This window comes from Heteronotia binoei, chromosome 17 (genome assembly GCF_032191835.1).
Source record: "Heteronotia binoei isolate CCM8104 ecotype False Entrance Well chromosome 17, APGP_CSIRO_Hbin_v1, whole genome shotgun sequence".
Lineage (NCBI taxonomy): Eukaryota > Metazoa > Chordata > Lepidosauria > Squamata > Gekkonidae > Heteronotia > Heteronotia binoei.
This window is the reverse complement of record NC_083239.1, coordinates 22,258,750-22,285,659: the sequence shown is the minus strand read 5'-3', so window position 1 is coordinate 22,285,659 and position 26,910 is coordinate 22,258,750. Positions and strand designations below refer to the sequence as shown.

The 26,910-nt window shown below is 44.3% G+C and overlaps 2 protein-coding genes across 3 annotated transcripts in view; both read right to left on the bottom strand.

Moving 5' to 3' along the window:
* SH3D21 (SH3 domain containing 21) overlaps positions 1–2,541 on the bottom strand; it is a 34,202-nt gene extending 31,661 nt beyond the window's left edge. Inside the window, exons 1-2 of the mRNA XM_060258601.1 lie at positions 2,440–2,541; positions 1,374–1,531 (exon numbers count right to left, since the gene is read on the bottom strand). Coding sequence (XP_060114584.1) covers positions 1,374–1,531; positions 2,440–2,443 — 162 coding nt within the window. The 5' untranslated portion in view covers positions 2,444–2,541. The remainder of the gene's footprint in view (positions 1–1,373; positions 1,532–2,439) is intronic.
* A 5,044-nt stretch (positions 2,542–7,585) lies between these two features.
* Positions 7,586–26,910, bottom strand: part of THRAP3 (thyroid hormone receptor associated protein 3) — a 34,299-nt gene continuing 14,974 nt past the window's right edge. For both annotated transcript variants that reach the window (XM_060258512.1, XM_060258513.1), the window contains 9 exons: positions 23,441–24,325; positions 20,073–20,819; positions 18,397–18,569; positions 17,169–17,274; positions 16,566–16,650; positions 13,642–13,823; positions 11,836–12,034; positions 9,259–9,414; positions 7,586–8,923 (listed from right to left, as the gene is read on the bottom strand). In XM_060258512.1, the coding sequence (XP_060114495.1) occupies positions 8,702–8,923; positions 9,259–9,414; positions 11,836–12,034; positions 13,642–13,823; positions 16,566–16,650; positions 17,169–17,274; positions 18,397–18,569; positions 20,073–20,819; positions 23,441–24,325 (2,755 nt within the window). In that variant the 3' untranslated portion in view covers positions 7,586–8,701. The remainder of the gene's footprint in view (positions 8,924–9,258; positions 9,415–11,835; positions 12,035–13,641; positions 13,824–16,565; positions 16,651–17,168; positions 17,275–18,396; positions 18,570–20,072; positions 20,820–23,440; positions 24,326–26,910) is intronic.

The following is a 26,910-nucleotide window of genomic DNA, read 5'->3' as shown; positions in this document are numbered from 1 at the left end:
CACATACAAAAAGCATCAATAAAGTGCAAGTAGAGACCACTCCCATATACAATTCAAGTACTCATAGCCGATAGCCCATTCTTTCAGTTTCAAAATCCGGGATGTGGTATAAAGAGCCGTAGAGTAGAACAGAGTCCAATGCTCCAAGTCCTCTTTTAGCCAGTGGAAAGGATGAAAGCAGAAAGGCCAAGGTGCGCAACAGGGATGCACTATATGCCCTGTTTCACATAAGGCTTTTACGAGCTTCAAATAACACTTAACAATTCATAATGAAGACCAACGCTCCAACCATTCTGCATGCAGCGGCATGCCGTTTCTTGTCTGCAGAATGGTTGGAGCATTGGTCTTCATTATGAATTGTTAAGCGTTATTTGAAGCTCGTAGAAGCCTTATGTGAAACAGGGCATATAGTGCATCCCTGTTGCACACCTTGGCCTTGCTGCTTTCATCCTTTCCACTGGCTAAAAGGGGACTTGGAGCATTGGACTCTGTTCTACTCTACAGCTCTTTATACCACATCCCGGATTTTGAAATTGAAAGAATGGACTATCAGCTATGAGTACTTGAATTGTATATGGGAGTGGTCTTTACTTGCACTTTATTGATGCTTTTTGTATGTGTGTTTTGACTACAAATAATTTTTCATTATTTAAATCATTTAAATTTTTGAGGTTTCTCTTGATGTGGATGACTTTGGCTGTGTACCTGTGCTTCGTTTCACGTTACTCTTTTTGGGTTGCAATCTCCAGGTGCTAGCGGAGATCTCCTGGGATTATAACTGAGCTCCAGGCAACAGAGAAAAGTTCCCCTAAAGAAAATGGCTGCTTTGGAAAGTCAACTGTCTGATGTTATATCCCACTAAAGTCCCTCCCTCCTCAAACTCTGCTTTCCTTAAATTCTACCCCCAAATCTCCAGGAATTTCTGAATTCCAGGAAGGAATTACTTACTTCATAGTGTTGTAAGGATACAGGGAAGGCGAGAAGAATGATGTAAGCTGCTTTGGGTATCCTCTGGGGATTAAAGTAAGGTATAAATCAAGTACATAAATAAATGTCTGCAGATATGTGGGGAGGCTGGTTGAATGCCCACTGGTGAGCAGGGTTACACTCTGTGCATGCTCAGAGACACTCTTTATCACATTCTGAGTTTTGCCCCTGAAGAGGCTGCCAGGCTGCCAAGGGGGTCTGCACACTACATGTCTTTGCAAGCCCAGCATGTCCACTAACAGGGAGTCCAACCACTAGCATCCCTCCTCCTAATGGCTGTTTGCAAACACAAGCTCGCCCCCCCCTTCACTTTTTCAAAAGCACGTGGAATATATTTTAGCTGTACCACCTTCAAAAATGCCACATGTAAGTCAGGCATGGCTCACCTGCACAAGCTGCTGGGGGAAGAGTCCTGTCCTGCCTCCTAGTTCGCCCTGGAGCCACCCCTCTTCCGGGCCTGGATGCACCTTGCAGATGATGTCACCGGCTTTGATCTTCAACTCATCACCCTGCTGGCCCTCAAAGTCAACCAGCACCAGGACCTCTGGGAGAATGGAGACAGAGTGGCAGCTGCCCATCATGGCCCTTTCACCTTGCAGGAGTCCAACCTGATCCAGCCATTGGCCAAGGACATGGGGACAACATGTTCTGTCTCTCCGCAAGGACTGGTTTGTTCACTTGGGTAAAAGGAGCCGTTCTGTACTTGAAGGTGTCCTTCCGTGTAGGAAAGCTCACCAAGATTTTAAAGTTAGATCGACAAACACACATATATGCTAGTTGCCACACCCCTTTACTAACTTGAACCTATGCACAAAAAAATGGCTGTTTGCCCATAGAACTGATAGAAATAAATTGAAGTTGTCGACCACAATTCCCCTCAGCGATATCGCTTGGCCCCCACCTGAACAACCCAGTTTGGCCCAAGTCTGTCAGATTTTGGGAAGTAGGGTCACCCCTGCTTAGTACATGGATGGGAGACCACCAAGGAAGTTCAGAGTTGCTATGCAGAAGAAGAGAATGACCATTCATTTGCCTTGAAAGCCCTATGGCTACAACCTGACAGCAATATACATGATACACACATCATACACACATTTTACATACATGATGGATAGATGGCATTTCTGCAGTGCCTTTCTAAGTTCTCAGCATGCTTCTGCATATATTAGCTCAGCAGCACAACAACCCTGTAGGGTGGACCAGTATTATCTCCCCATCCTAGGAAGGCTGAGACAGCAGCATCTCCACAACCTAGAGAGTTTGTGGCAGAGGCCAGAGGCTGCCAGTAACATACTGGGGAAAATGCGACCCTCCATTTTTTGTGGCTGGGCGACAGATTACGCTAAAGTGGAAGATAAGGCTGCACATGCCTCAAACCCTGCGTAATAGCACAGTGAGCTATTCCGGCACCACTGACTCAAAGGTGGCCTGGAGATGAGCCCCGCTACATACCCATGGCAGCTGAATCCTCTGCTTCTCGTTGCCTCCCTCTGCATATATCCCGCTGTCCTTTCACAGACGAAGTGAGAAAAGAGAACCAGACACTCCCTTTATGAAACAAGGAGGGCCAGGCCCGTCATGACAAGCCTGATGCGCACGCAGGAGAGGGACGGCCCCAGGCCTGGCAAACAGGTAAGACGGGTTTCTGGCCCAGCCAGGCTGCGCAAACCAGGCAGTGGGACCCAGCAGACTTGCTTGCCGCAGAGAAGCTGGTGTGGCCCAACAGTGGCAAGAGAATGCCGAGCCAAAATGGAGGCTCTGTGGAGGCGGGGGGGGGGGGGGAGGAAGCAGGGCTAAAGGGGTACAGAAAAGCAGGAAGTGGCACCAAAGCATGGGAAGGGTCAAGGGAAGGGCCTCTGTGTTGCATGCAGAAGTTTCAGACCCCAGCATCTCCTGTTAAAAAGGACTCTGGGAAGCCAATGCCTGTCTGAGTAGACAGTGTTGACTGGGATGGACCAAGACTCTGATTCAGTATAAAGCAGCTTCACATGTGTAAGGGTATATGTGGGTGGTATGGTCTGAGGCACAGGTTACCGACCTCCAGATGGAGCCTGGAGATCACCAAGAATTACAACAGATCTCCAGACTGCAGGGATCAGCCCCCTTCCCGACAATGGACGCTTTAGGAAATGGGCCGCGGGGCACTACATCCCTGCCGTGCTTTCTCCTTTCCCCAAGCCCTGCCCACCCCACGTTCCGCTCCCCACAAATCTCCAAAAAAAATCCCAACCTGGAGTTGGCAACCCTATCTGGACAAGAGGCCAAAGAAAAGCAACAGTCCGTACAGCTTCAAAATAAGGAAATAAACTTTTGTCATTGTTGAGGAGGTGCACAATGCAGGCGAAGACCTCTACTCAAATCTTTATTCAGGAACTCTTGGTCTGCCCTCTGCCGTGTGAATGTGGTGCCCCTGAGCTATGCCCCCCCCCCCATGAATGCGATGCCCCTGAGTTATGGCTGATACTGCTGCTTATGGCACTTGACTAAGTAGGCTAAATGTCCCGACCTTGAAGAGTATTCAGTTTAAATGTTGACAAAGGGAGAGGAAATAGAGAAAGAAAGAGGTCAGGACTGGCATTTCCCACGCAGGGCACCAGAAGAGAGGTGTTGAGGTTCAAGCACCCTTTGGCACTGAAGCCAAAGTCAGAGATGACTACGGCTTTGCAAGAGGTCAAAGCTCTCTGTGTATTCTCAGAAGTGCTTTTGTCTTGACTCCTGATTTAGAGGTTCCAATGGCTGCATCCTTCCATTCCAAAGAGATTGCAGGCTGAGTTTCCTGGAACAATCTTAAGCTCCTCACACACTCAAGAGACAAAACAGGGATCTGAAACCCTTCATGTCTCTTTTGGCACAAATATTCTCACAAATCTTGAATGAAATTAGCCAGGGGCTTGGGAGAATTGTGTTCTGAAGTGCTTCAGCTGGAAATCCTGTGGCATAGCTGAACTGCCATCCACTCCCCACAATGGTGTGATTGTGCATGCTGCCCAACACTCACTTAGGCATACCCTTGTTTGAGGTGCTTGTGCAATACATAAATAACTGGAGTATGAGCAGGTCTTCCCCTTCAAAGAGAAGGGGAAGTTGGGTGGCGGCTTACAACAGGGGCATTTTTATAAGTTGACAAAAGGAGTCATTTATTTGGTTTCCAGCTGAGGTCTCTGGCTATTCTGGCCCGTGAAGCCCTTGTTGGGCACAGAAAAGTAATTAAATGTTTGCAGCAGCCTCCCCCACAATAGACACACATAGCAGCAGTTCTTCTTGCTCAGATGCTGAGCAGCTGAATAGAACAAGGCTGAAATTGGTCACTTCCTGCATGTGGGATGCTTCTTTTTATTACACAGACTATTGTTGACTGTAACTCTTGAGGCGTCCTTCTCTCTCTCTCCTGTAACATTGTGCAAATACTGGCCTACCTGCCAGGGTTCTTGTTAAAGATTATTGTTGAGAACATCTGTGAAGCACCTCCAGCACTTGAAAGGTGTTCTATAAATGTAATTATGATTCAGCTTATCGAGAAAGGCAGCTGGGGAGGGCAAGAAAAGATCTTTCCATCTAGCTTCGATCTGCTTTGATTTTTCCCAATATGGAAAAGTTGAACTCAAAATGGCTTAGCTAGCCCTAGCAGACATTTAATTAGCCCTGGTCTCAATCTATGGCTGAAACCAGCTATCAGCTCTTAAAATTTAAAAAAATGCTGGTAGCTGACAAGACTTTTGCAGGTACAGCCCAGCAGATATCAGTGGGGGCAATAAACTATGTGGTGGGAGCACATGGGTGCCTTCGTTGCCCTGATCAAAAGCAAGATAACCAAGCTGGCTTTTAGTTCCTGGAGATTTTGGCAATATGATCAATATGTGAGTCCAGGGGTGATTTCTGGAAGCAACAGCCTTTGCCTGGGAAGGCAATTTTGAGTCAGCACTTGGTGCATCTTCAAGGACCGCCCAAACAGAAGCTGCTGCTGGTAGTTCTCAGCCTCAGAGCTGTGCTTTCCTTGCCAGGTGTACAGTAAAAGCCACAGCTGCATGGAGAGTATTAACACTTCAACAGCCATGCCCAGGGAAAGAAAGTTTACACCCCTCTTCCTGAGTTTACTTCTGCTTCTCCATCCCATGAGCAAGGCCTTTCTGGCTGAGATGATGTCAGCTCTGAGACATCTGAACTTTGCCTGACCCCAGCCAAGTGGAAGTACCTGTTTTATTTCCCCTGACAACTAACAGTGTAATCAAAATGGACTGCCCAATAGCAGGCCACAATGCACAGAAAACTGGGTTCCTATTTTTTGCAACTCGGTATGAAGCTGTTAACCAGCTTTTCAGCTTCCTGTGGCTGTAACACAGGAACAGGCATTTCTGCTTTTTATCAGAGAACACAATAGATTTTACCCACAGTTTGAACCACAGGAGAGTCACAGGTTGAAGACTACTCCCTTTGGAACCCCCTTCTCATTTTTCAGATCCAATAACTCTAAACAGAAAAGGGTTAGTTGCCTTTGAAAAGTATGCTCTAAAGCCCCAACAAAAAAACCTTAGGGACAAAAGCTACCGTCATGAACAAGTGGTTGTTTAATCTCAGCTACGATCAGTGTGCCTAGTTCAGCTACTGGCAGATTCCACAGGAGTGAGATACAAGCCTTTTGTTTAGAACTACAGCGCATATCTTGCTTTTCTCAAATCAAACTACTCAGAATACTCCTTACTTTGCTCTATGAAATCCCACTCTTCTTGTGGTGCCTTCTATAGGTGGGGGCTTGTGCCAGGTACTTTCCCAAGTGCTTAAGTGTTGCCAAACCTGATAATTAATGTTCTTTCCAGAACAGTTCAGACTTGTAAACCTGGTTTTGAGTACACAAAGAACTGGATGTTGAGGGGTGTGTGCTTTATTGTTCAATGCTCTGATTTAAACTAGAAACACAATACGCAAAGTGACTCCCCTCCCACATACCAGGGAAAGCAGTGAAGAACAGTGAAGCCAGGCAGGTCTTTTGCAATTGAACGTCTTGCAAACACCAAGACTTCCCTAACAGCTCTTGAGAACAAAGCAGCAACTTAAAAGTGCTGCTCACCCAATGGTGGAATCAACACCAGGGGCTTAGTGTCACTTAAATGTAGTTCAATGTGCTGCCTCTAACTTAATATACTGCACACATCTCCCCTCCTTTGTCCCACTATTACACTTATAATCACTACTGTGCACTGGAAACATCCTCCCAGGGGAATGCACTTCTTGAAACTGCTCCACAATTTACCAGAAATCCGGCCCAAAGGCATTTTCTACAAGTGACTCGAGACTTTTATTATTTTGGGCAAGAGAGCTGTGGCTGCTGTTCAGGGCTGGCTTTCAAAAAGGAAGCAGAGCTACACTTTCAGTTTAACTTGCTCTGAACTTTTAAAGGAAGGGCAAAGTAAAACTGAAGAGCTAAAATGAGGTCCATCCAACACAGGCCTGGCACTGATGAAGCATCCACAGTCCCAGAGGTGAGCCCCTGAAGTATCAGAAGGCTGCAGAGTCATTGGAGCTACTTCACATGCTACAGACTGGACAGCATGCATTTATCCCTTAAAGTGTGAAGGAAGCACCGGCCTCCTCTCCATTGTGCAGGGAAGTTCAAGGGCCAATTGCAGCCCCCTAACCATTACCATCACTACCTCAGGCACTGCATGGAACGTTGTCCACCAAATAGCAATGCATGAAGTCACTGTGCAGCAACTGCTCCATTTGGATGAGACAGACCAGATTCCCCATGCCAGTTCAGCTACAGAGGTCACTGGATAGCCCATGGAAAGTCACTAACATGAAAAAGGTATAACACATTCTGAGTCCAGAGGCACCTTTTAAGATCAACAAAAGTTTGTTCAAAGTATGAGTACAAAAGCTCATGTCTTGAATAAACTTTTGTTGGTAAAGTTGCCACTGGACTCAAAATGTGTTCTACTGCTTCAGACCAACACAGCTTCCCACATGAATCTATGAAAAAGGTACACAGCAACTTCAGAAATTAAGGTACCTAAAGCATCTCATGATGGCAGCACCTCCCCTGCACGGAAGGTGCCCTGGTGGATAAGAGCTAAGGGAGCTGCTGAACAGCACTGTGCACTCCCAGTCACACCTGCAGGCAGCAGGAAACCAGCTGATCTTGATTTTTATTGCATCTGGAATGGAGGGAAAAGGAACTTCCAGAAGCATGACAACTGGGCTGTCTGTGCCCCATCTGTTCCCTAAGCATTTAATTTTAAACCATCTCATGTATACCGTAACATAGAAAACAAGCTTCTGGGCCTCATGGCTATGAAAATACACAGCCAGTAGGTGATGAAATCTCCAGAATTATGGGTGGGGCCCCAAAGGAGTACTAGAGGTCAAAGAATGAGTCTGCTTCAATACCATCTAGAGCTTTTTGCACAAACATGTGGCAAGATTTAAATAGCCAACACAGACTCCATTTTGCGCACGATTAAGAAAGTCAGCTTTTTGTACTGCAAAGCTGTGCACTGGATTCAGCAGCAGGCTTAACAGAGACACCTGTATACACCCTGTGTTGCGAGAAGGTAAATGTCACATAAACGCAAAGAAAGAAACCACAGGTACTTCCTTCCAGTTCATTTTAAAGTAATTTTATTTGCACAATCAAAACAAAAGCTTGCAGGCGTAACTAAGCAAGAACTGCGCTGGGTCCTGTAAAAGGAGCCCAATTTATAGCATAGAGAGGATAAGGTGATAGGGGAGGGGAGAAGAGAAGCACCGCAAAACCAGATTTTCAAGGGACTGATTCCTCTATGCAGCAACAACATTCTCTGTAGCTGGCTTGGAAGGCCTGGGAGGGAGGCTGCCCCCCTGTGCCAAAACAACCTTTTTGAGCACTACAAATTTAAAGCTGAAGATAAAACAAGAAAACCAACCACCAGTAACTTGCCATGGCCATCACAGAAGTGAGTCAAAATTGCTTTATAAAAAGATTAATAAAAATACTGGAAAAAATTCTCATTTTTCATGCTACAATTTCTGTTAACCTAATATATCCAGAAGTTTCTTAGAAAACTATGCAACCCTGAAAAGTATCTGAATTCACAATTGGAGGCAAAGAGGGTGAGCGCGAATCTAGAGTGAAAGGACCAAGATGCTGCTAAGATCAGCCAAGAGCAGTGGGGGAGGGGGCTTCGCCAACTTTCCTTCAACAACAAAAAAAGGAACACATAATGGGGACTCCTTAAAAAGGAAAAGGACTCCAAATTCAAGGGGTTGTTTTGGGGGGGGGGGGGTCCTTCAAAACTAAGAACACGCAGTTTGGTCCCAACAATTTATATTCAGGTGTTTAGTAACATGTGTCGTTCTCTAATATGTAAGAACCACAAAGGCTGTTCTGAAATTAACCATTCATAACGGGCGTCGTCTCTATTATATGCAAAGGCTTAAAATAAAGGTTTGTATTTTTAAAACTCCACAAACAAGTAAGGAGAGAAAACAAAAAAAAGGGAGGAATTTTCCCATCACCATCTTTTTTTTCCTTTGCCCTCAGGAAACAAAAATGATTGCCAAGAGTATTGGGAACAAACTTACTCCACGTTGTCCTCCAAGGGTCACACACAAAAAAATTAACAAACAGAAACACATTCAACTAGTCAATAAGGATCAGTTACAGTTCAGAGTGGCAGAGGCCACACACTCCAGGGGCTCCTGCTTCAGGCTCTCAGGACCCTCTTCCAACTCACGGCTTCTACTCTGCGACCGACTGAAGGCCTTCTTTCTCCTCTCTGTTCTCAGCTCCGCTCTCGTCATCCTCGATCTCTCCCTCCTCGCCACTAAATTTGTCATGGGCCCATTTGGGGCTGGTGTTGGATTTCCGGTACAGGAAACGGCCCCGACCGCGGGGGAAGATGCCACGGCCCCTGCCTCGATTTGCCCATTTCTCGCCACCTTCACCCTCGCGGTCATCATGCTGCAAGAGCAATGGAAAAATAGAGTTGGACCAGGAAATATCAGATAGTTACTCTCCCTACTCCCCTGGGCCATCTTTTGTTTTCTTCTGTGCCCCTTCTGCTGGTCTCCAGTGACTGCTGAGCTTTCCCCCCTCCATGCATCTTGATAACAAACAAAAGTGGGAAAATATTGTTCCTTGGGTGATGAGACAGCAAAACCAAATGCCAGAGATTTCCCAGATCTCCTCCAGTGTTTTCAGCTGCCAGGGGGACGGGGCAACTTCCCGGCAAACATCTCACCCCTTGCAGCCCCCTTCCCCCCACCCAGGTTCCAGCCCTTTTCACAGCCACTTACCAAGTAGTATTTTTTGCTCTTAGGTGTATACTCGGGGTCCCACTCCTCTTCTCTGGTTCGTTTTTGGAACTCACCGCTGCCACTGCTGTTGTTGTTGTTGCTGTTGCCAGAGAAGGTACCTCTTCCCCAGCCACGGCCCCTGGCTCGGAACTGCTGCTGAGAGCACCAAGAGGAGGAAAAAAAGGTTGAGAAGGAGGAGAAGAGGCTGTATAGGTTGCCTGCAAACGTAGCCACTGCTGTTGTAGCCCTTTTTCAGCTGCAAACTGAGATGGGGCAGCCTTGCCTGAGCATCTCCCATTACCGGAATTGGCACATTACCGGCCGGTCTCAAATTTGCCCTTTTTAGGCAAAATTATCGAGAGGGCCGTGGCGGTGCAGTTACAGGAATTTCTGGAGGACGCTTCCGTCCTAGACCCATGCCAGTCCGGCTTCCGCCCGGGCCATGGGACAGAAACAGTCCTGGTCGCCCTCATGGATGACCTCCGACGACAACTGGATCGAGGCGGCTCGGCGGTATTGCTGTTGCTAGACCTATCGGCGGCGTTCGATATGGTCGACCATCGGCTGCTGACCCGCCGCCTCGCCGACGCAGGAATTCGGGGGCTAGCCTTACAGTGGCTCTCCTCCTTTCTTGAGGGTCGGGAACAAAGGGTGGCAATTGGGGGGGAACTGTCTCAGAGATACCCACTTCATTGTGGAGTGCCTCAGGGAGCAGTTCTCTCCCCGATGCTGTTTAACATCTTTATGCGCCCCCTTGCCCAGATTGCACGGAGGTATGGGCTGGGCTGTCATCAATATGCAGATGACACCCAGCTCTATCTACTGATGGACGACCGGGCTGGTGATGTCCCTACAAATTTGGACCGGGCATTACAAGCCGTGGCTGACTGGCTCAGGCTGAGCGGGCTGAAGTTGAATCCGGCGAAGACTGAGGTCCTTTGCGTGGGCCGCGGCGGACCAGGAGGGGAGATTACTTTACCGGCCTTTGACGGTGCGCCACCGATACCGGTGCGCAAAGTCAAGAGCCTGGGAGTGCTACTGGAGTCCTCCTTATCAATGGAGGCCCAGGTAGCCGCCACTGCTAGATCCGCCTTCTTTCATCTCAAGAGGGCGAGGCAGTTGGCTCCCTTCTTGGAGCGCACCGACCTAGCAACTGTGATCCACGCAACGGTCACTTCGAGGTTAGACTACTGCAATGCCCTCTACATGGGGCTGCCCTTTGTACCGAACACGGAGACTTCAGGTAGTCCAGAACGCGGCGGCCAGGCTGCTGGAGGGACTACCACGGTGGGAGACTGCGCGGCCTGGGCTGCGGTATCTGCATTGTCTGCCGGTTGTATACCGTGTTCGCTATAAGGTGCTGGTTATCACCTTTAAAGCCCTATATGGCCGAGGACCTACCTAAAGGACCGCCTCTCCCCATATGTGCCCCAGAGAGCACTGAGGTCTAGTTCTCAGAACTTACTAACAATCCCTGGGCCAAGAGAAGTTAGGTTGAAGGCTACTAGGGAGCAGGCCTTCTCGGTGATAGCCCCTCGTTGGTGGAACGACCTTCCAGAGATGGTGCGAGCCCTGCGGGACCTGAACCAATTCCGCAGGGCTTGCAAAACATTTCTTTTCCAGCTGGCTTTCGAGATAGAACCTGATTAACTTAACGAGCGGACATCTAGCCATCTTGTGTACATCACGACTACAGCATTTTAGCACCTATTTTATATGTTTTACCTATTTTAAATAACTTATTGGTAATTGATATATTTAAATTATGTTGTTTTATGTGAATCATGGGACTCCCATGTCTGTTATGTTGTTTTATGTGAATCATGGGACTCCCATGTCTGTTAGCCGCCCTGAGCCCGCCTGGCGGGGAGGGCGGGATATAAAAATAAAGTATTATTATTATTATTATTATTACACAAGAAGGGGCTGAATTCTATATGTCATGGCACTGGTGCGGGGGTACTTCTCAGGACTACGGAGCTGTCTCACAATAAAGAACTGCCAATACCTAAGACTGGCAGCAGCTGGTGGTCCTCAAGGAGTGCCCTTCTCTTGCCTTCTTTCTCAGCAGTTTCCCAAAAAGGAGGGAAGAAGGGGGGAGTGAGAAGGCAGAGACAAAATGATAAAAACTTCCCCCTCCTGATCCAAGATGGCTTATTGATCTCTGATGCTCCCATTAAATGGGAGAAGATACAGAAGGGAAAGAGATTGGATTTATACCCCCACCCTTATATTGAATCTCAGAGCAATTTACAATCTTCTTTCTCTTCCCCAAAACAGACACCCTGTGTGGTTGGTGAGGCTGAGAGAGCTCTTTCGAGAGAACAGCTCTAAGCGAACTTGTGACTGACCCAAGCTCACACCAACAGCTGAATGTGGAGGAGTGGGGAATCAAACGCAGTTCTCCTAGATTAGAGACGGTGCTCTTAACCAATGGCTCTCCAATGGAGGAGAGCAGTGAAATGTGGAGAAATGCAAGCTTCTGCCTTCTTGGAATAGTTGAATGCAACCAAGCTTTGCTGGTTAAAAAGTTTAATTCACCACCCCGGAATGAAGGGGGCAAAGGGGGCAACTTACAAAAGTCCCTCGAGCTCTGCCCCGCTCATTTGGGCCAGAGAACTCCTTGGTGCCGAGGCGGGATTTGTCAAACCCGGGGGCAGACTCCTCCCGCTCTTCTGCCTCCTCAGGATATTCCTCAGCTTTGTAAGAGCGTGAGGGTGAGGATTGTGAGGATGAAGAGCTTGACCTGGATCGCTCCCGCACACGCCGGTGCTTCCTGCATCAAAGGGAGAGAGAGAAGCATCTGTCAGGAGAGAAACATACTTCTACTTTTATTCAGATTCTCTTTGCAGTGAGTGGAACAATCATAGGACCCCCCTCTTGCAAAAGGATCTTCTGCAAAAAAAAAAAAAAAAACAGGGAACCTCCCCCCACCACCTGTGCATCCACTTTCCTGTGGAAGAGCCCTCACACCTGTTGCCAACTGCCTCTACATACCGTCTCCTTAAATAAGGGCACCTGTTGGTGGTCCTCTTGGTCCACACCAAAATCAGTACTGTCTAGTCAGACTGGAAGCAGCTCTCCAAGGTCTCAGGCAGAGAGGTCTTTCACATCACCTATTATCTGATCGCCAACTGGTGACTCCAAGCAGATGCTCTACCCCTGAGCCACACCCCTTCCCCAGCCACCTGGATTGATCTCCTTCTCCTCTCCCAAGTATTTACAGGAAAATGTGTTCCTTCATGGGTGACTAAATTGCTAAGTACAAAGGGGCAGGCTTGTAGTTTTAGAAAGGGTACAAAAAAGTACTGTGATCTTCATGCATTTGGGTGGGCACTGGAGTTCCTTGAAAGATCATCACCATTTCCTTGATGAGAAGATCAAATGGGAACTTCCTTGGAATAACCAAGTCTCCTCAGACTTCTCTTGCAAGTCACCCTCCATCAAGTGGGGGTGGGGGGAGAGAGAATTCTAAGGCTGGTGCTCCCTCCCTTGCTGGTCAGCAAGTGGGCCAACAGTTCCACATGAATAGTGAACCAAGTTTTGAATAAAGGTAACTCAGCATCTCTGGACACTGGGGGTTCTGTATTTCTCTTTCTCTAGAACCAGAATGTGTGTGATGCCTCTTTTGGTCTGAGTGGGAAACTTCTCTGACTTCTCCTCTGTCTATGCCTTTCCCCTCTTTCCTCCTGGCAGGACAATTCTGCAGCAATTCTCTCCTGTACAAGCAAGCCAGGACATACCCATGATTTCAAACTCACAAAGTTGTGCTGTTGGATTAGCTAGCTACTTGTAATAAGGAATAGTATTTAGATTAGTCTTCTCTTTTATTCTTTTGTTATAAAAATGCTTGTGAACGTGAATAAGAATAAAAGTTCTTTACCTGTTGCATTATACTGGCTCAAAGAGTGTTTAACTGCACACAATTCCACGCTTTCCTGACCGTGCAACCTTTTTATTTTAACCAATACATAACCCAGTACCAAGTGTGCATCTCACAGCACTCCCCATCCCCAGAACCCTCAGTTAAGACACTGAGGTTCCGCGATGAACTTGCATGTTCCCTTGATAGACAAATCAATGTACAATTGAGTCTTACAGACAGAAAGCGTGAATCCATTAGCTCACCGAAACGGGTTCTTTGACCATTCAGGCTTGGCATCCAAATTAGCCCCCTCTATTTCTAATCTCATCTCACAGGGGAAGCTAGTGGAGACAGCTTCCATTATATACAATGGCCCATATCACACTGGAGTTAGCGACAAGTGGCCTGTACTTGACAGTTGATAATTTCAACACATCATCCATAGCCTTGCATGTGTTACTAGCAGCAAGCATGTGACGTCTCTAGAAAGGGAAAGGAAATGCTCCTCTCTTACGTACTTCTTTTTGGACCCTTTGTGAGACCTCTCTGTTTTCTCAGCTGATCTCTCCCGCGAATGACTTGAGGGCCTGGAGTCCACCGATTCCCTTGACTTGCCCCGCTTATCCTTCTCCTTATGTTTTTTACGACGTTCAATGTCAAGGCGCAGATCAACTGGGTCATCTTTATATTTGCTTTCAGCCTGGAAGAAGAATAATGAAAAGGCTTACACACAAAGACATCAGCGGCTCCTGCAAAAACCACAATCCTTTTCACTTTGCTCAGGACTGAAAAAGCTTGCAGCTGTGCACATGCCGTTGCTGTTAACACTGACTGGTTGTGCAAGACAAGAGGAGTCTGCGTCTTTCTCCATTCACTATTCTCTATGATAAATACAGATTATTACTAAACAAAGGTCAAATCAAAGCCTCTTTGGTCTCAAAGGGTAGAAAAGTGAGTTATGTTGGACCTCAAAAGTGTAGTATTATAAAATAACATTATATTCTTCTGCCCTCCTGAAAGCTTCTCATTTTCTGCAGGGACTTAACAAAATTCCTTACCTCTGCCTGGAAAAAAAGAGACCTGACCTCCCTGTGGGAGAGGTGAAATGCAAGTGCCCAAATGGGCTGCAATTAGGGAAAGAGATGGGAAAATATGCAGATCAGCTTTGCTCCACTATCACTGGCTAGAAGAAGACTGGTGCATACAAAGGGACCTGTGAAGGATGAATGTGGGGACCAGTATTCCCTCTAAGCTGAGTTAGTGTGAGCTAGCTCACAATTTTTTAGCCTCCAGCTCACACATTTTTGTCTCAGCTCAGGAAAAATGGCCCTAGAGCAAACTAATTTATGCCGTAGCTCACAAAGTAGAATTTTTGCTCACAAGACTCCTCAGCTTAGAGGGAACACTGGTGGGGACCCAGCCTTGATTTGGGTGCTCCCCCTTAAATCTCTGCTGGCCATAGGGCTGTCTAGGATGAACCTTGAAGGGACCGTGTATTTTGCACTCGCTCAGTTTCACCTCACAAATTCAGAGATGTGCAATGGAAGCACAGAGGGTGGTACTGCGAGAGCCAAGGGAATGACAAGGCTATTTCTATTACTAAAGGTAGTAGAGAGAAAGGAATGAAAACCACTGGCTTTTGGAGAGACCTGAAAACCAAATTGATCTTTTTTGTTCGCTGATCAGGGGCTGGTACTGTTCTGTTTGCTGCTTCCTCACCCATCCCCAGTTATTATAATACAGCTCCCCGGACTCTGGTGCCCAACCACCAGACACCTTTCCCTGCTTCCAGTTCCTCTTTTTTGCTCTGTCACCTGAGTTGCATAGAAACAAGCTTTTTGAACAAAATGTTATGCAAAATAAATTATCCAAATTACTTATTTTGGACAACACTTCCTATGATTACCAAATATTTATACAGAACAATGTGTTTAGGAGCACTAGCTGAAAACATAGATATTCTCAGAGATCACTTTAAAGGAACTTCCCAAGAAAATGAGAAAAGTCACATACTCCCAAATCCCCATTCTCCTTTCTAGTTTAGCATTTATTAATTTGCACAGGTGGGAAGAAATAATTATGAACACTGGAAAGTAGTCAGAAGAGTCAGTTCTATGAGCAAAAAAACTTGCTGGCAGCACAGTATTTCATGTTACCAAAGTAGTAATTGTTTGCCTTGTTACAGATCCTCCCTTGCTTAGCCACTACTGTCAACAGTGGATCACTAAAGTCTCTTGATCCATTTCAGGATCTTTTAAGCCCAGGATTAGGCAAGACCTTGGACAACTGGATCAAGAACTAGGAAAGTTTTTAAAGGGTTAGCAGCCCTCGACTAAAGGTTTTACTTACACGCGTCGCTAGCACATTTTGGGTCAAAATAAAGGTTGTTTTCAATGATAGCAGGAGCTGGCAATTTTTGTACGTGCGCATCTTTTTTGCTCCTCTGCCTTCCACACAGGTGAAGGAGAATTCTTTTCTACTCAGAAAACAAAGCTGATTGCTGGCCACCACAGCGGAAACTGATCTGTATCTGAATGGCAGCAGCAAAAGCCGACATTTTGCTTAGTTCGGTTTCATGTAGAGCTCTTTAGGACTGTACACCTGAAGCATGCGCCTCTTTGTGTGTGCCCACACATGTGGCCTGCACCGCCAACTGGTGCTCAAGGCCCCATCCATTCCAGCAGTCTATTATCCTTCAAAAGTGACAGATGAATTTGGAGAACTGCAAACACAGATGATAGGAAAGCAACAACTTTGGCAGGGTAGATTTTTTAAAACCTTTGCAACAAACATGTATGAAGGTGAACAGAAAATGCTTAAATCCAAGATATGCCCATATTTTTAATCCAGCTTTTTAAAATAAAGAACGTATAATCATTTCACTTTCCACAACTGCTTAAAAGATCCAGGAAAAAAGTTTAATTCACTGCTGTATTTTTTTTAATAAAGCAATGGTAGTTAACAGAAAATACATCTGCAGAAAAAATATCTGTTAAACAATGGTGCGTTTGGCTCAGATATGGATTTGATTTACTTCCCTCTGTTTCTGACATGCATGTCTTTTTTGAAAACATGGTTGGAAATATCACGGGTAATACAAGTGATTTAGTCATACTTACAAGCAGCAAAATATCACAAAAAGTCTCTTCCATCATCAAGGTCACTTGTTTTCCAAAAATCCACTTTTTGTTTCAAGCTCAACCTCAATTGACTTTGGGGTCATTTTTTTACCATATTTCTAACCACTTCACAAAGGTTGTTGATACATTTTTTTAATAAAAATTAACCCTTTGTAGTTCATTTTTAGAATTATGCCCATCCTTGAAAGAAAAACACAAACTTAAGTAGAGAGCAAGTTAAATAAAAAATATCATTTTTAAAAAAGTTCATGCCCACAGCACGCACACATCGTATTCAGCTACTGATCAAAACAGTAGTTCACCTTATAGCTGGTTTCTTTGGAAGTTTTGATTTCCTCCTGTGAGAATCCGTGTTTTCTAAATGAACTTGGAGAAATGTCTATCCTCCTAAAAACAAAAACAAGAAATTGCCATATAAAAACCACATTTCTGTCATTCAAGTAACATACAAATTAGACACAAAATAACACCACAGATAGCAATTGACCCACAAGGTTCAGTTGACTCAATGAACAGATTATGGGTTTCCATAAAGCAGGCCCAAGCCTAATGCCATGGCTCAGCCATGAACTCCAGAGCTATCCTGAGCAAGCCACTACTGCCACTTAGCCTTATCTGACCTGGCTAGCCCAACAGGGTCAGCCCTAGTTAGCACTTGGATGAATAACCACCATGGCAGTCCAGAGTTGCTACACAGATGCAGGCAACTGCAACCCACCTCTGTTCACCTCTTGCCTTGAAAACTCTACAAGGTCACCATATGTTGGATGCAATTTGACAACACTCTTCCTAAACCTCTGGTGTCTTGGAGAGGCTGAAAAAGCTAAGACTATTTAGGCAATTTAAGAAATTGCAAGCCATCTGGACACTTCCCTACCCTGGTGATCATGCCATGCGCCACCTACCTGTGGATTTCAGGGCTTTTGTTCTTAGCTGATTCCTGCTCTGCTCGCTTGAGATATTTTGTAAAGCGTTCGTTCAGCGTCATTCCCGAAGACCCGAAGTGGTGCTCTGTTAATTTGCAGTGATGAAACACATCATAGAATTAATACTGCATTTAGAGTTTAGCCTTCAATAACTTAGGAAAGCAAATGATGTAAAAAGAAAAGGGAGAGGAAAAAACAAAGAAAAGCTTCATTTCACAGCTAAGAGGATCTATTCTCTTTAAAAACTGTGGCTGGACCCCTCGGATCTGCAGCACTATGCCCACCCCACCACAAGAACTCTTTCCCCCTAATTCAAGAGGTGCTCCTGAACCCCAGGCTATGAGAAGGCATCTCACATGAGGAGACAGCACCACTGCTAGAGGAGTAAATCTGCAGGGTCCTGTCTCAAGCTTCTAACCCACCTAAAGCAACTGAACACCCAAAGCGGTAACTAGGCATCATGCCATTCTTCTCTCCCATGTGTATCCTCTTCCTAGTGCCCACTTGTTCAAGGGAGTGACTCTTCGTATTTATTTTTTTTAAATCATTTTGTTTGGGTGGCAGCACTTATGAGACAGATGACAAACAGAAAGGAACAAACACTGTGTTCTTTCCTACTTGCTAGAGTATTCCATTCAGCTAACTGCTGAGTTCAGGAATGGCTAATTTTTTAACACTAGAGCGCTACCATCTTCTCCAGATACTGGTTGGAGGCCAGAGTGTATCTTGCCTTCCAAATTGCCCTCTTTATAACAGTCAGTGTTGTCAATAAGGGTTTTGGGATTCCAGCGCACATTCCATTCAGATGTAGCTGTAGCACTGTGTACAAACCTCCCCAAAGGAGACATGCCACTAAAATGCTGACTCTTCGGCAATATATTTTGGCTTAAATTCCTTCCAGCCTCTGCATGCCAGCAGCTATTCCTCCTCCACTTCTAGCACAGGTTGCAAATATATCAGAAAAATAAAAGTGCAAGATGACAGTTTGAAGATCCTTTGAGATTTCTTTTTACTCCTGGAAAAACCTTCACAACTGCTAGTCATGCACTAGTCACAGTACAGAAGTTCCATGAAAAGGAGGAGCCCATTAGAGATGAGCAGAGTGCCTTTATGTATTCACCAAGTTGAACCCCCTCCTACAGTTCTGGGGACAGACTTGACCACCAAGCCAGCCACATGATCACCAGATTCATCTGTGGCAACTTACCTTTCACATGATGTACGATAGTAACTATGTGCTGGGCAAAGAGCTCCGAAGGACTCCGCTGAGATTGGGCCGACTGGATGTGGTGAAAGATCGAGCGAAACTCCTGCTCTTTTTTGTTGCTGTGCACCAGATCGCGACACAGTTTGCGCTCCTGAGCCAAAATTCCACTTGGGCTGGTGAGGAAACAGGCACACAGATTTCTTTATCTGGCCACAATAAAGGCAAGTTACTCAACAAGCTGCCAGTAATACAATGCACACAGGCTGTGTTCCCATAAAAGTTAACTGGTTGTGCTTCTCCCAAGATCCCTGTAAGCACTATTTCTGCATCACGCAATCCCTGTGGGAAAACTGTTTGATAGATGGTCCTGTAATGGGGGAATCATAGCTGAGAATCCATGAGGAGTGCCAGATAAAGGGAGCCTGAAATGCTGAGTTACTTGGCATGCAATGTTTTTGACTCACGAAAGGCTTACTGGTAACAATGCTACTACCGGAGCTACCACATGCTATTTTTTTATAGATCCCCCAACCCAATACTGTGAAGGAGTAATAATCTTCGGAATTTCTTGGCACATTTGTTTTAGATCTTTTAACAAATTATTTAGATTTAAAAGGTCATATTTTCAGTTCACAATCTCTTTCAAGCAGTGCATTAAAATACTTTAAAAAGCACACTCCTTATAGGAGCAAAAATGTCATTTAAGCAAATGGAATCTGGTAACTGTAGAGGAAAAACAAAAGGCTCTCATAAGTCACAGCCAATGAACAAAAGAATAAAAACAAATATGGCTCAACAAAAATTCCTCTGGTCCAACATTTAATGTCTTACATATAGACTTTACATTTTAGCCAAGTAGCTAATTAGAGGCACATCTGTGTTACCTTTAGCATGTCCAGATTTAAAGTAAAAATCTATGCAGTTCAGCAAAAATACTGAATTGCAATCCTTTTTGAAAAAAGGCATTATTTTCTGGACCTGCTCTCTTGTATTTTGTAACTACTGCATGATTATGGTAATTTAAATATATTTAAATTTATATTTAAATATAGGATTGTGTATTTAAATATGTGTATTTAAATATAGGATGAACCTGCAGATAGTAAAATGTCTGTATTGTGGTGATGAACACCACAATACAGACATTTTACTATCTGCAGGTTCATCTACTGAGCAAACTCATTATCTGAAGTACCATTAACAAAAAGAATCTAAGAACTTGATAGTTTCACCTGCTGATACACAACTCAGAGGAATTTGTGCCTGCTGACACTCTGCATGGCTAGTTCTACACAGAAACTTTTACACAGGGCAAAATTTCTCCCACTCCTGATAGAAACTAGAACTCTCTTCCCCCATCCTCAGGTACCTTTCTGCTCTTCCTTCTGGGATTGTTATACTTAAACCTATTTCTTTGCTGCCTATTCAGTTTCATAACATCTACTTTGATTTTGGATCTTAAGATTACTGACACATCACTAGGGACAAAAACATGGCTTAATTTGATATCTGACCACAGTCCTATGACGCCTTTTTTTTAAAAAAAGAGTTTCTTGTCTATTTAAAGAGAATCTAAAGACGTCTATCCCAGTACAAAGTGGTTTGTCCACTTTGGTTCTCCCGCCATCTCTTTGCCTTTCATTCCACTGTAAAGACAGAGAAGCTGAGCCTCTCACCGTGCAAGATCCTCATCGAAAGAATCCATCCGGAGATTAACTTGGGTCTCACGAGTAATTGAAAAGGAGGACTTCCCTGTGGTTAGGCCATCTCCCCGAACACCTGCCTTCTCTCTACCCTCTGAGGCCTTTCTTGGAGGAGGAGAGGTAGCACTTTTTTCCTGGCCAGCCTTGTAAGTGGTGACTCGGAAATTCTTCTCTGGGACAAAGCCTCTGTGCCCAGTCTCTGCTCTCTTGGCAGCTTGCCTTTCTTCTTTCTTGGACTCAGTATAGGAGTCTTCCTCCATCTCTTCTGCCTTCCTCTGTTTATCTTTGGCTGCGGGCAAAAATACCAGGCCTTCCCATTTGCCCGCACGATCTTCCTCCTGGTTTTTACTGGAGGCGGACACTGTCTTAGACAGAAACTTGGGCTCATCATCCTCATCCTCATCAAAGTTGGTATCCTTTCGCCCTTTGCCCTTCATTTTTTTGTCTAGCTCATCTGCCTCATCTTTGCCATAGTGCTCCTTGTGGAACTCGGCCATCTTTTTTTCAAAGTCATCTCGGAGTTTATAGCGCTTTGGGGACTGACTTCCACGATAGACCTTCTCAGGATCAGCTTTGGGAGCATATGGATCCAGCTTTGCTTTACCATCTGCTAATCCCATCTCAGAGAAACCTCCCTTCTCCTTCATTTTCTCCTTTTCCACACTCATCAGTTTCTGCTCTTTATCTTTCCCATTCTCAGACTTTTGCTCTTCCAAGTACCTATTTTACAGAAACAGAATATACACAGGTTAGGAACCATTACATTGAAAGCTGATTATCAAAACTGTAAGGAGGCACCTTGTGTCAACGATAAAGTTACTACTGTTTAGCTTCTTTCATCTGTGAATGCTTGGAAGATTTGTTCACAACAGGTCATGTAAGGTGGATGTACAGAACTTAAGTACCACCAATAAAACAGAACTGCAACATGAGCAAAGAACCTATTTCCACAGCTAGAAGGGGGGAAAATATGCAAAAGGTCTTACCCCACCTGTGTGGTCACTTACAAACCTGTTTGTGGAGAATTAACCCATCAATATTTTCACCTTGGATTGCTGTGCTTTTTAAAGTAACACACACTGGAAATTAAAGCCTCAAAAGCTACTTCAAATTTTGGAGGCAAGTCTCCTAGGGAAGCTAGGAATAATTCAAAACACAAATAGAAGCAAAAAGGTTAACGGGGAAAATATTTCATTCGGTAGGAGGAACACAAAAAACCAGCAATCTTGTTAAGCTTGGCAAATCCCCAGGTAACTGCAGGATATTTAAATTACCATGCTGGGGTAAAATATTTTTAATGACAACTTAAAATGGATTTCAAAAGCACATTAGGGTGATGGATCCAGGAGTTAGACATGTTAGTCTGTTGTTGCAAAATAGTAAAGAGTCCAGTAGCATCTTTAAGACTAAAAAATTTTATTGCAGCATAAGCTTTCGAGAAAAACAACTCTCTTCATCAGATGCAGCGTTCATCTGATGAAGATAACTTTTTTTCTTGAAAGTTTATGCTACAATAAAATTCGTTAGTCTTAAAAGAGCTACTGGACTTTTTACTATATTGGGGTGATGGTGAATGACCTCACAAAATTAAGAGGGGGGGGAACCCTTGCAAAGTATTTGAGAATTAATATCCTTCCTTCTGAAATGGACTTTTGAAGCCACTGGGATCAAATAAAGACAACTATGAAAAACAAAGCTATATTTCCCTAGCAAGTTAATGGTTTTATTGCCTGCTTTTCTTGAACTCTGAGCTTGGGAAAACAAATAATAAAGTTCAAGCAATCTGTACCAGCTGCCACTCCACCTGCTTAATTTTGCTGGATATGCAGGCTGGCTTTTGCACAGCTGTCACCAGCATTTGCCAGAAGCTGAGCTCACAGATGGATTCCAGAGGAAGGCAAAAATCCTGCCCATTCTTTTCAGAGCTTTATAAAGCATCTCTAAAATTAGGACTGGAAACTCCTGCTACAGAAAATGATGCTGATGGTGCCTGAAAATTCGGCTTTCTTCATTTCTCTCTTTTTTAAAAAACCTGTTCTCTAGAAGTTAGAAGGCAACACCAGAAAATCTGAGATGTACATTTTTTCCAACTTCCTCTACTTCTAAAGAGGTCTGAGGAAACATTTGTGCACTATGGATCTAAAAAGTGCACCAGGTACACAAAAAAACTCACGCCCCATTTGACCTGCAGAAATTAAAGGAACAGATTTCCTCCTCTAAGATGGGAACACCTGTCATTCTGGAACAGAGCAACACTGTTCTATCTATCTATTTTCATCTGCAGAACAAGGTGCAGAACTATTTTCACCTGCTGACCCTGTTCACCTCTTTGAAAATGAGCCTGGACATTTGGCTACCATGATACAGAGCCATCACAAATCTTACAAACAAAAAACTTTGTCCAGTGGCACGTTTAAGACCAACAAAGTTTTTTCAATGTATAAGCCTTCGTGTGCAAGCACACTTCTTCAGATCATGGAAGAAGTGTGCCACGTGCATGGAAGCTTATACCCTGAATAAAACTTTGTTGGTCTTAAAACGTGCCACTGGACTCAAATTTCGTTCTACTATTTCAGACTAAGATGGCTACCCACCTGAATCTAATCTTACAAGCATTTTTCTAACCCTTTTTGAAGCCCATTTATACTACTGACAATTATGGGCAAGGCTCTATGTTGATTTCAGCAGCAGCAAGTCATATATGTTTCTTCGAAAGATATCCTCACTTCATACTACAGCAACTAGCAAAAAATTATACACAAAACCAGAAAAAAAAATAAATAGAAGAGATCGTTATTTCTGAAGCTGTATTACCCAGTCCTCACTCCGTTGCTTCTATTAATGAAGTCAGAACTGAAAGGGAACGGTGCTTTTTCAGTGGCATCACCTGTTTCTGGGGAAGCCCAGTAAGCTACTCAACCATCTGCCTTCGGCCATTTGGTTAATATGTTATTTGCCAAGGCTTTTAAAATTATGTTAATTGGTTATTCCTCCCTTACCAAGCTTTCCAGACTTTAAAAATACGATTTTGATTATGTCATTGTAATAAGTTTTATGTCATCGTGTATATTATCTTCAGCAATCTGCCATTCAATGAGAAACCTAGAAATGTCTTAAGAAATCAAAATCCCATTGAAGTTAAGTCCAAATAACCAACTATATCCTGTTAAAATACTTTATCTGCTCTAACTGACGTTACTTCACTGTTTCTGTAACACATCTCCCCCAATTTTTTTTATTAACCTTAGGCTTAGCATAACCACAAACCACGCTAGACTGATGGACTGAAAAGTCAGATAAACATTCAATAAATTAAAACAGGAGGAATCAAGACAGCTTGCCTCTTGGAGAAGGCTGATCCCATTTCCTCCTTCTGAGATGCCCCATAAATGGAACCAATGGTTGTGGGGCTTTTGCACACAGGGCTCTTCCTTGTTGGACTCAGGCCTCCTAAGTTATGCTCAAACTGATGTGAGCCTGCCTGGAAGGAGCTGCTGCTCTGCAGAGCCGAGCCCATCTGAGAAGGGTTGGATGACGTTGGGCTGGGCTTCTGAAGTGGGCTTGGCCTGGGGGACCGGCGCCTCACTACAACTGACTGGAGGGGGCTCTTTAATGCTGGGCTACGCTCTTTTGGACTCATCTCTGTCACGGAGGCCCTTGATGCTGAACTTGTGCCATAAGTGCCCACTTCCTGCCAAGGCTTTGACCCCTCTGAGGATTTGGCATCCTGGGCAGTTCCTCCTGAGAAAGGCTGTTCCTTGGCGTCATCTCCTTGGCTGTCTCCAGCACCCTGAGATCCTCGGGCATCCTTGGAAGAGGACTTCTTATCCTTTATAGATCGACGCTTGGAGGACTCAGCTCTGCTGTGATTAGAGGAGGACCGAGATGAAGATGACCTCCTTGACCTATCAGATGAAGACTTGTCAGAATTTCTAGAATGACTTCTAGATCTTGGTGATGGAGACCTTCTCTTGGGAGACCGTGACCGTGAACGACCCCGACGAGGGCTATAAGCTTGGCGGTAGTTTTGCCAGTTGGATCTGTAATTTCCATAGCCACCTCGATTATACTGGCCCCATGGATAGAATCCTCTATTCCTTCCACGGAAGTAATAGGGCCTCCGATAACCTCTATTATGCCCTCGGAAATCCCGATTCTGGTAAACTCGTGGATGGTTTCTCTCCCTGTTGTGAGATGGAGAATATGATCTCGAACGGGACCTAGAACTGAGAAAAAGAAACAGTATTTGGAACTGCTGTATCTAGTATTGCAGCTTTCTGACTGAAAAATAATAATGTGCACCTTTTTGTATGCATTACTCCCCGCTGCCTATCTCCAACTTCAGTACATATTAAAATGACATTTTCCTTCCGATACTCAAAGGGTATCCCAGGCAATGCAGACGGACAAAAGGAACTACTTCTGCTGAGACTGGAATTTACCTAGAGGACTGCTGTTTGGGCACCTAGGCACCCCCCCACCCAAAGCACCATTCCCAAAGTACCCACCTTTCAAGGCTACTGCACCAAAAGACAAATCATACAGAAGCCACCAGTATCTTAAATTTACCAATTTTTACCTATGCTAATTAGTGAAAGCCCTCCTTCACAGATAAAATGGTTGTCATAAAAAGATGGGGTTTCCAAGAAAAAGATCTCTCAACAACAACAAAAATGGGGAGATCTAATCAAGCAATATTTTTGCTCTTGAAAGGGAGGTAAACAGCCAAGAACTTTAAAACTGCCTGTGAAACCAGTTTTCTTCCATCAATAAAACAACTCCTTTTAAGATAGCAGAAATTTACACCTGGTTTTTAGCAAAAGAAAGGCTAAAACACAAGCTACAACAAGCATGGACATAACTATCAAGCACGCAAAGGGTACTCTGTACATGACAGCTACAAAATGCAGTTCTGCAGGGCAAATCTCTTTGTTGGAAAACAAGTACAAAATCTGAACTATTAAAAACCCCACAGACAGGGTGCTCATAACAAGGATTAATTTCCACAGATTAAATGCTACAAAGTGTTTGCATAATATAGAAGAAACTTGATTAATTCAAATGGGTTGTTAATATGGCTAGGAGTAAGATTTTAATCCTACAGAGGGGCTAAATGGAATATATAAAAATGGGATTTGAGAGAATGGAAAGGGAAAGAGAAGAACATCCATATGCTAAATAGATCTTTTTTAAAAATCTCAGTCAAACAAAAGCAGGCTTTAAGACAGTAAAAGTAATGTTTGCCAGCACCAAAAGTATATAGAACAAATTCACACAAGAGAAGTTGCTTTCTCATCTCCTGCATTAATGCAGTCTCTTTTGCTGAGTTGCAGAAAGGTAAGCAACTTACCTCAAATACTGTTTCATTCGCAAACAGTTTCAGCAACCTAAGAAGGAACAGACATGCATACAGCCTGGTGCAGGTGGTGAAAATGAGCCAATTAAAATGTGTTCAGAAAGCACTAAACAGTATGTGCAAGAGTTGGTCCCCAGGTGGCTACTGTATTGCTTTACCAATTACTACCGAGGGACCTGCTCCTTCCAAAATCTATTCTGCCACTTTAGGGGCACAGAACCTGAAAAATTAACCTTCCAAAACTGTGAAAGACTTTCATGAGAAATCATCTGAAAGGTCACATAACATGATGTGTAGCAAACACTGCCGACAGGTGGAGAATGGGGTGCTGTTTTCCAAAGACTTCTGTTGGACTATGTAGTTTTCAGTGAACTACAACACTACACTTACATATTAAGTTCATAAACCATGCTGTGGGGATGGAATCAAAGAGTGAGGCCACCTGCTAATTCCTAACCCCTCAGAACGCAACTAGATTTGAAACAGAGTTAACAGGAAGCTCCCAGAAAAGCCATTCCCAGTCTCCCAATCCTAACACCCAACAGCAATGGCTATTTCTTCCTGCTACAAGAGGCTAAGTGAAACCTACCTTTGCCAGAGTGCTAAGCTCATGCCAAATGATTTGTATGCACCAGTCTCTTCCATTTTGCTTCCTAGCCAAGATATTCACAAAACCAAAGCCAGATCCATAGCTGACCTTTGCCAGGGACATTTTGCATGCCAGGCTGACACTCCATTTACCACGGCTCTCCTGACTTCAGCCGGACATACCCAGCCTACGGGTAGACCTTTCTCAATGCTCTTGCCTGCTGTAAAGAGATTTCTTGTCTTTCAGCTCCTCTCCTCCATCAGACTGTGTCTTCTCCTATAACCCCCTGAATAGTATTTTGCTGTTCTTCTTTTCTTATTCAAAAACCACACACTAATTATTAACAGTACCTCTTGCACTTCCAGCCCAGCAGAATTCAGTCTTTGCCTTTCCCTTTACAGTTATTTCAGCTAAACAAAATGGGTGTAAATTTACCAAAAAACCCCTCAAATTGTAGTTAAAAGTGTTCTTGAAAAGCAAATCAGCAAAATAAAAAGACATGTGAGGTTTCAATTTGCAAGACATGCCAGAAAACTGCTCCCTGATGATTATAAAGAACAACTCAGTTTTTCTTTAAGTGACTCCAGGTTTAAGGAGTAACTGGAAACATATTAAAAATTAATTCCTTCTCCCAAGTTTCAAAGCAAGGATATTCATGAGACACAGAAAATCCACACACCAGCTTTACCATATCATTTTCTACTTTTATCAGAAGTGGAAGGATAAGGAATTTAGGTTAGATACAACAGCTCTGAACCTGAAATCTTGAACACTTTGCCTCTGCTTAGCGAGGCACAGGGCAAGAAATACTCGACTAATATCTCTTCAGAGTTATCTATTCACCATGCTACCACAATTTACTGCAT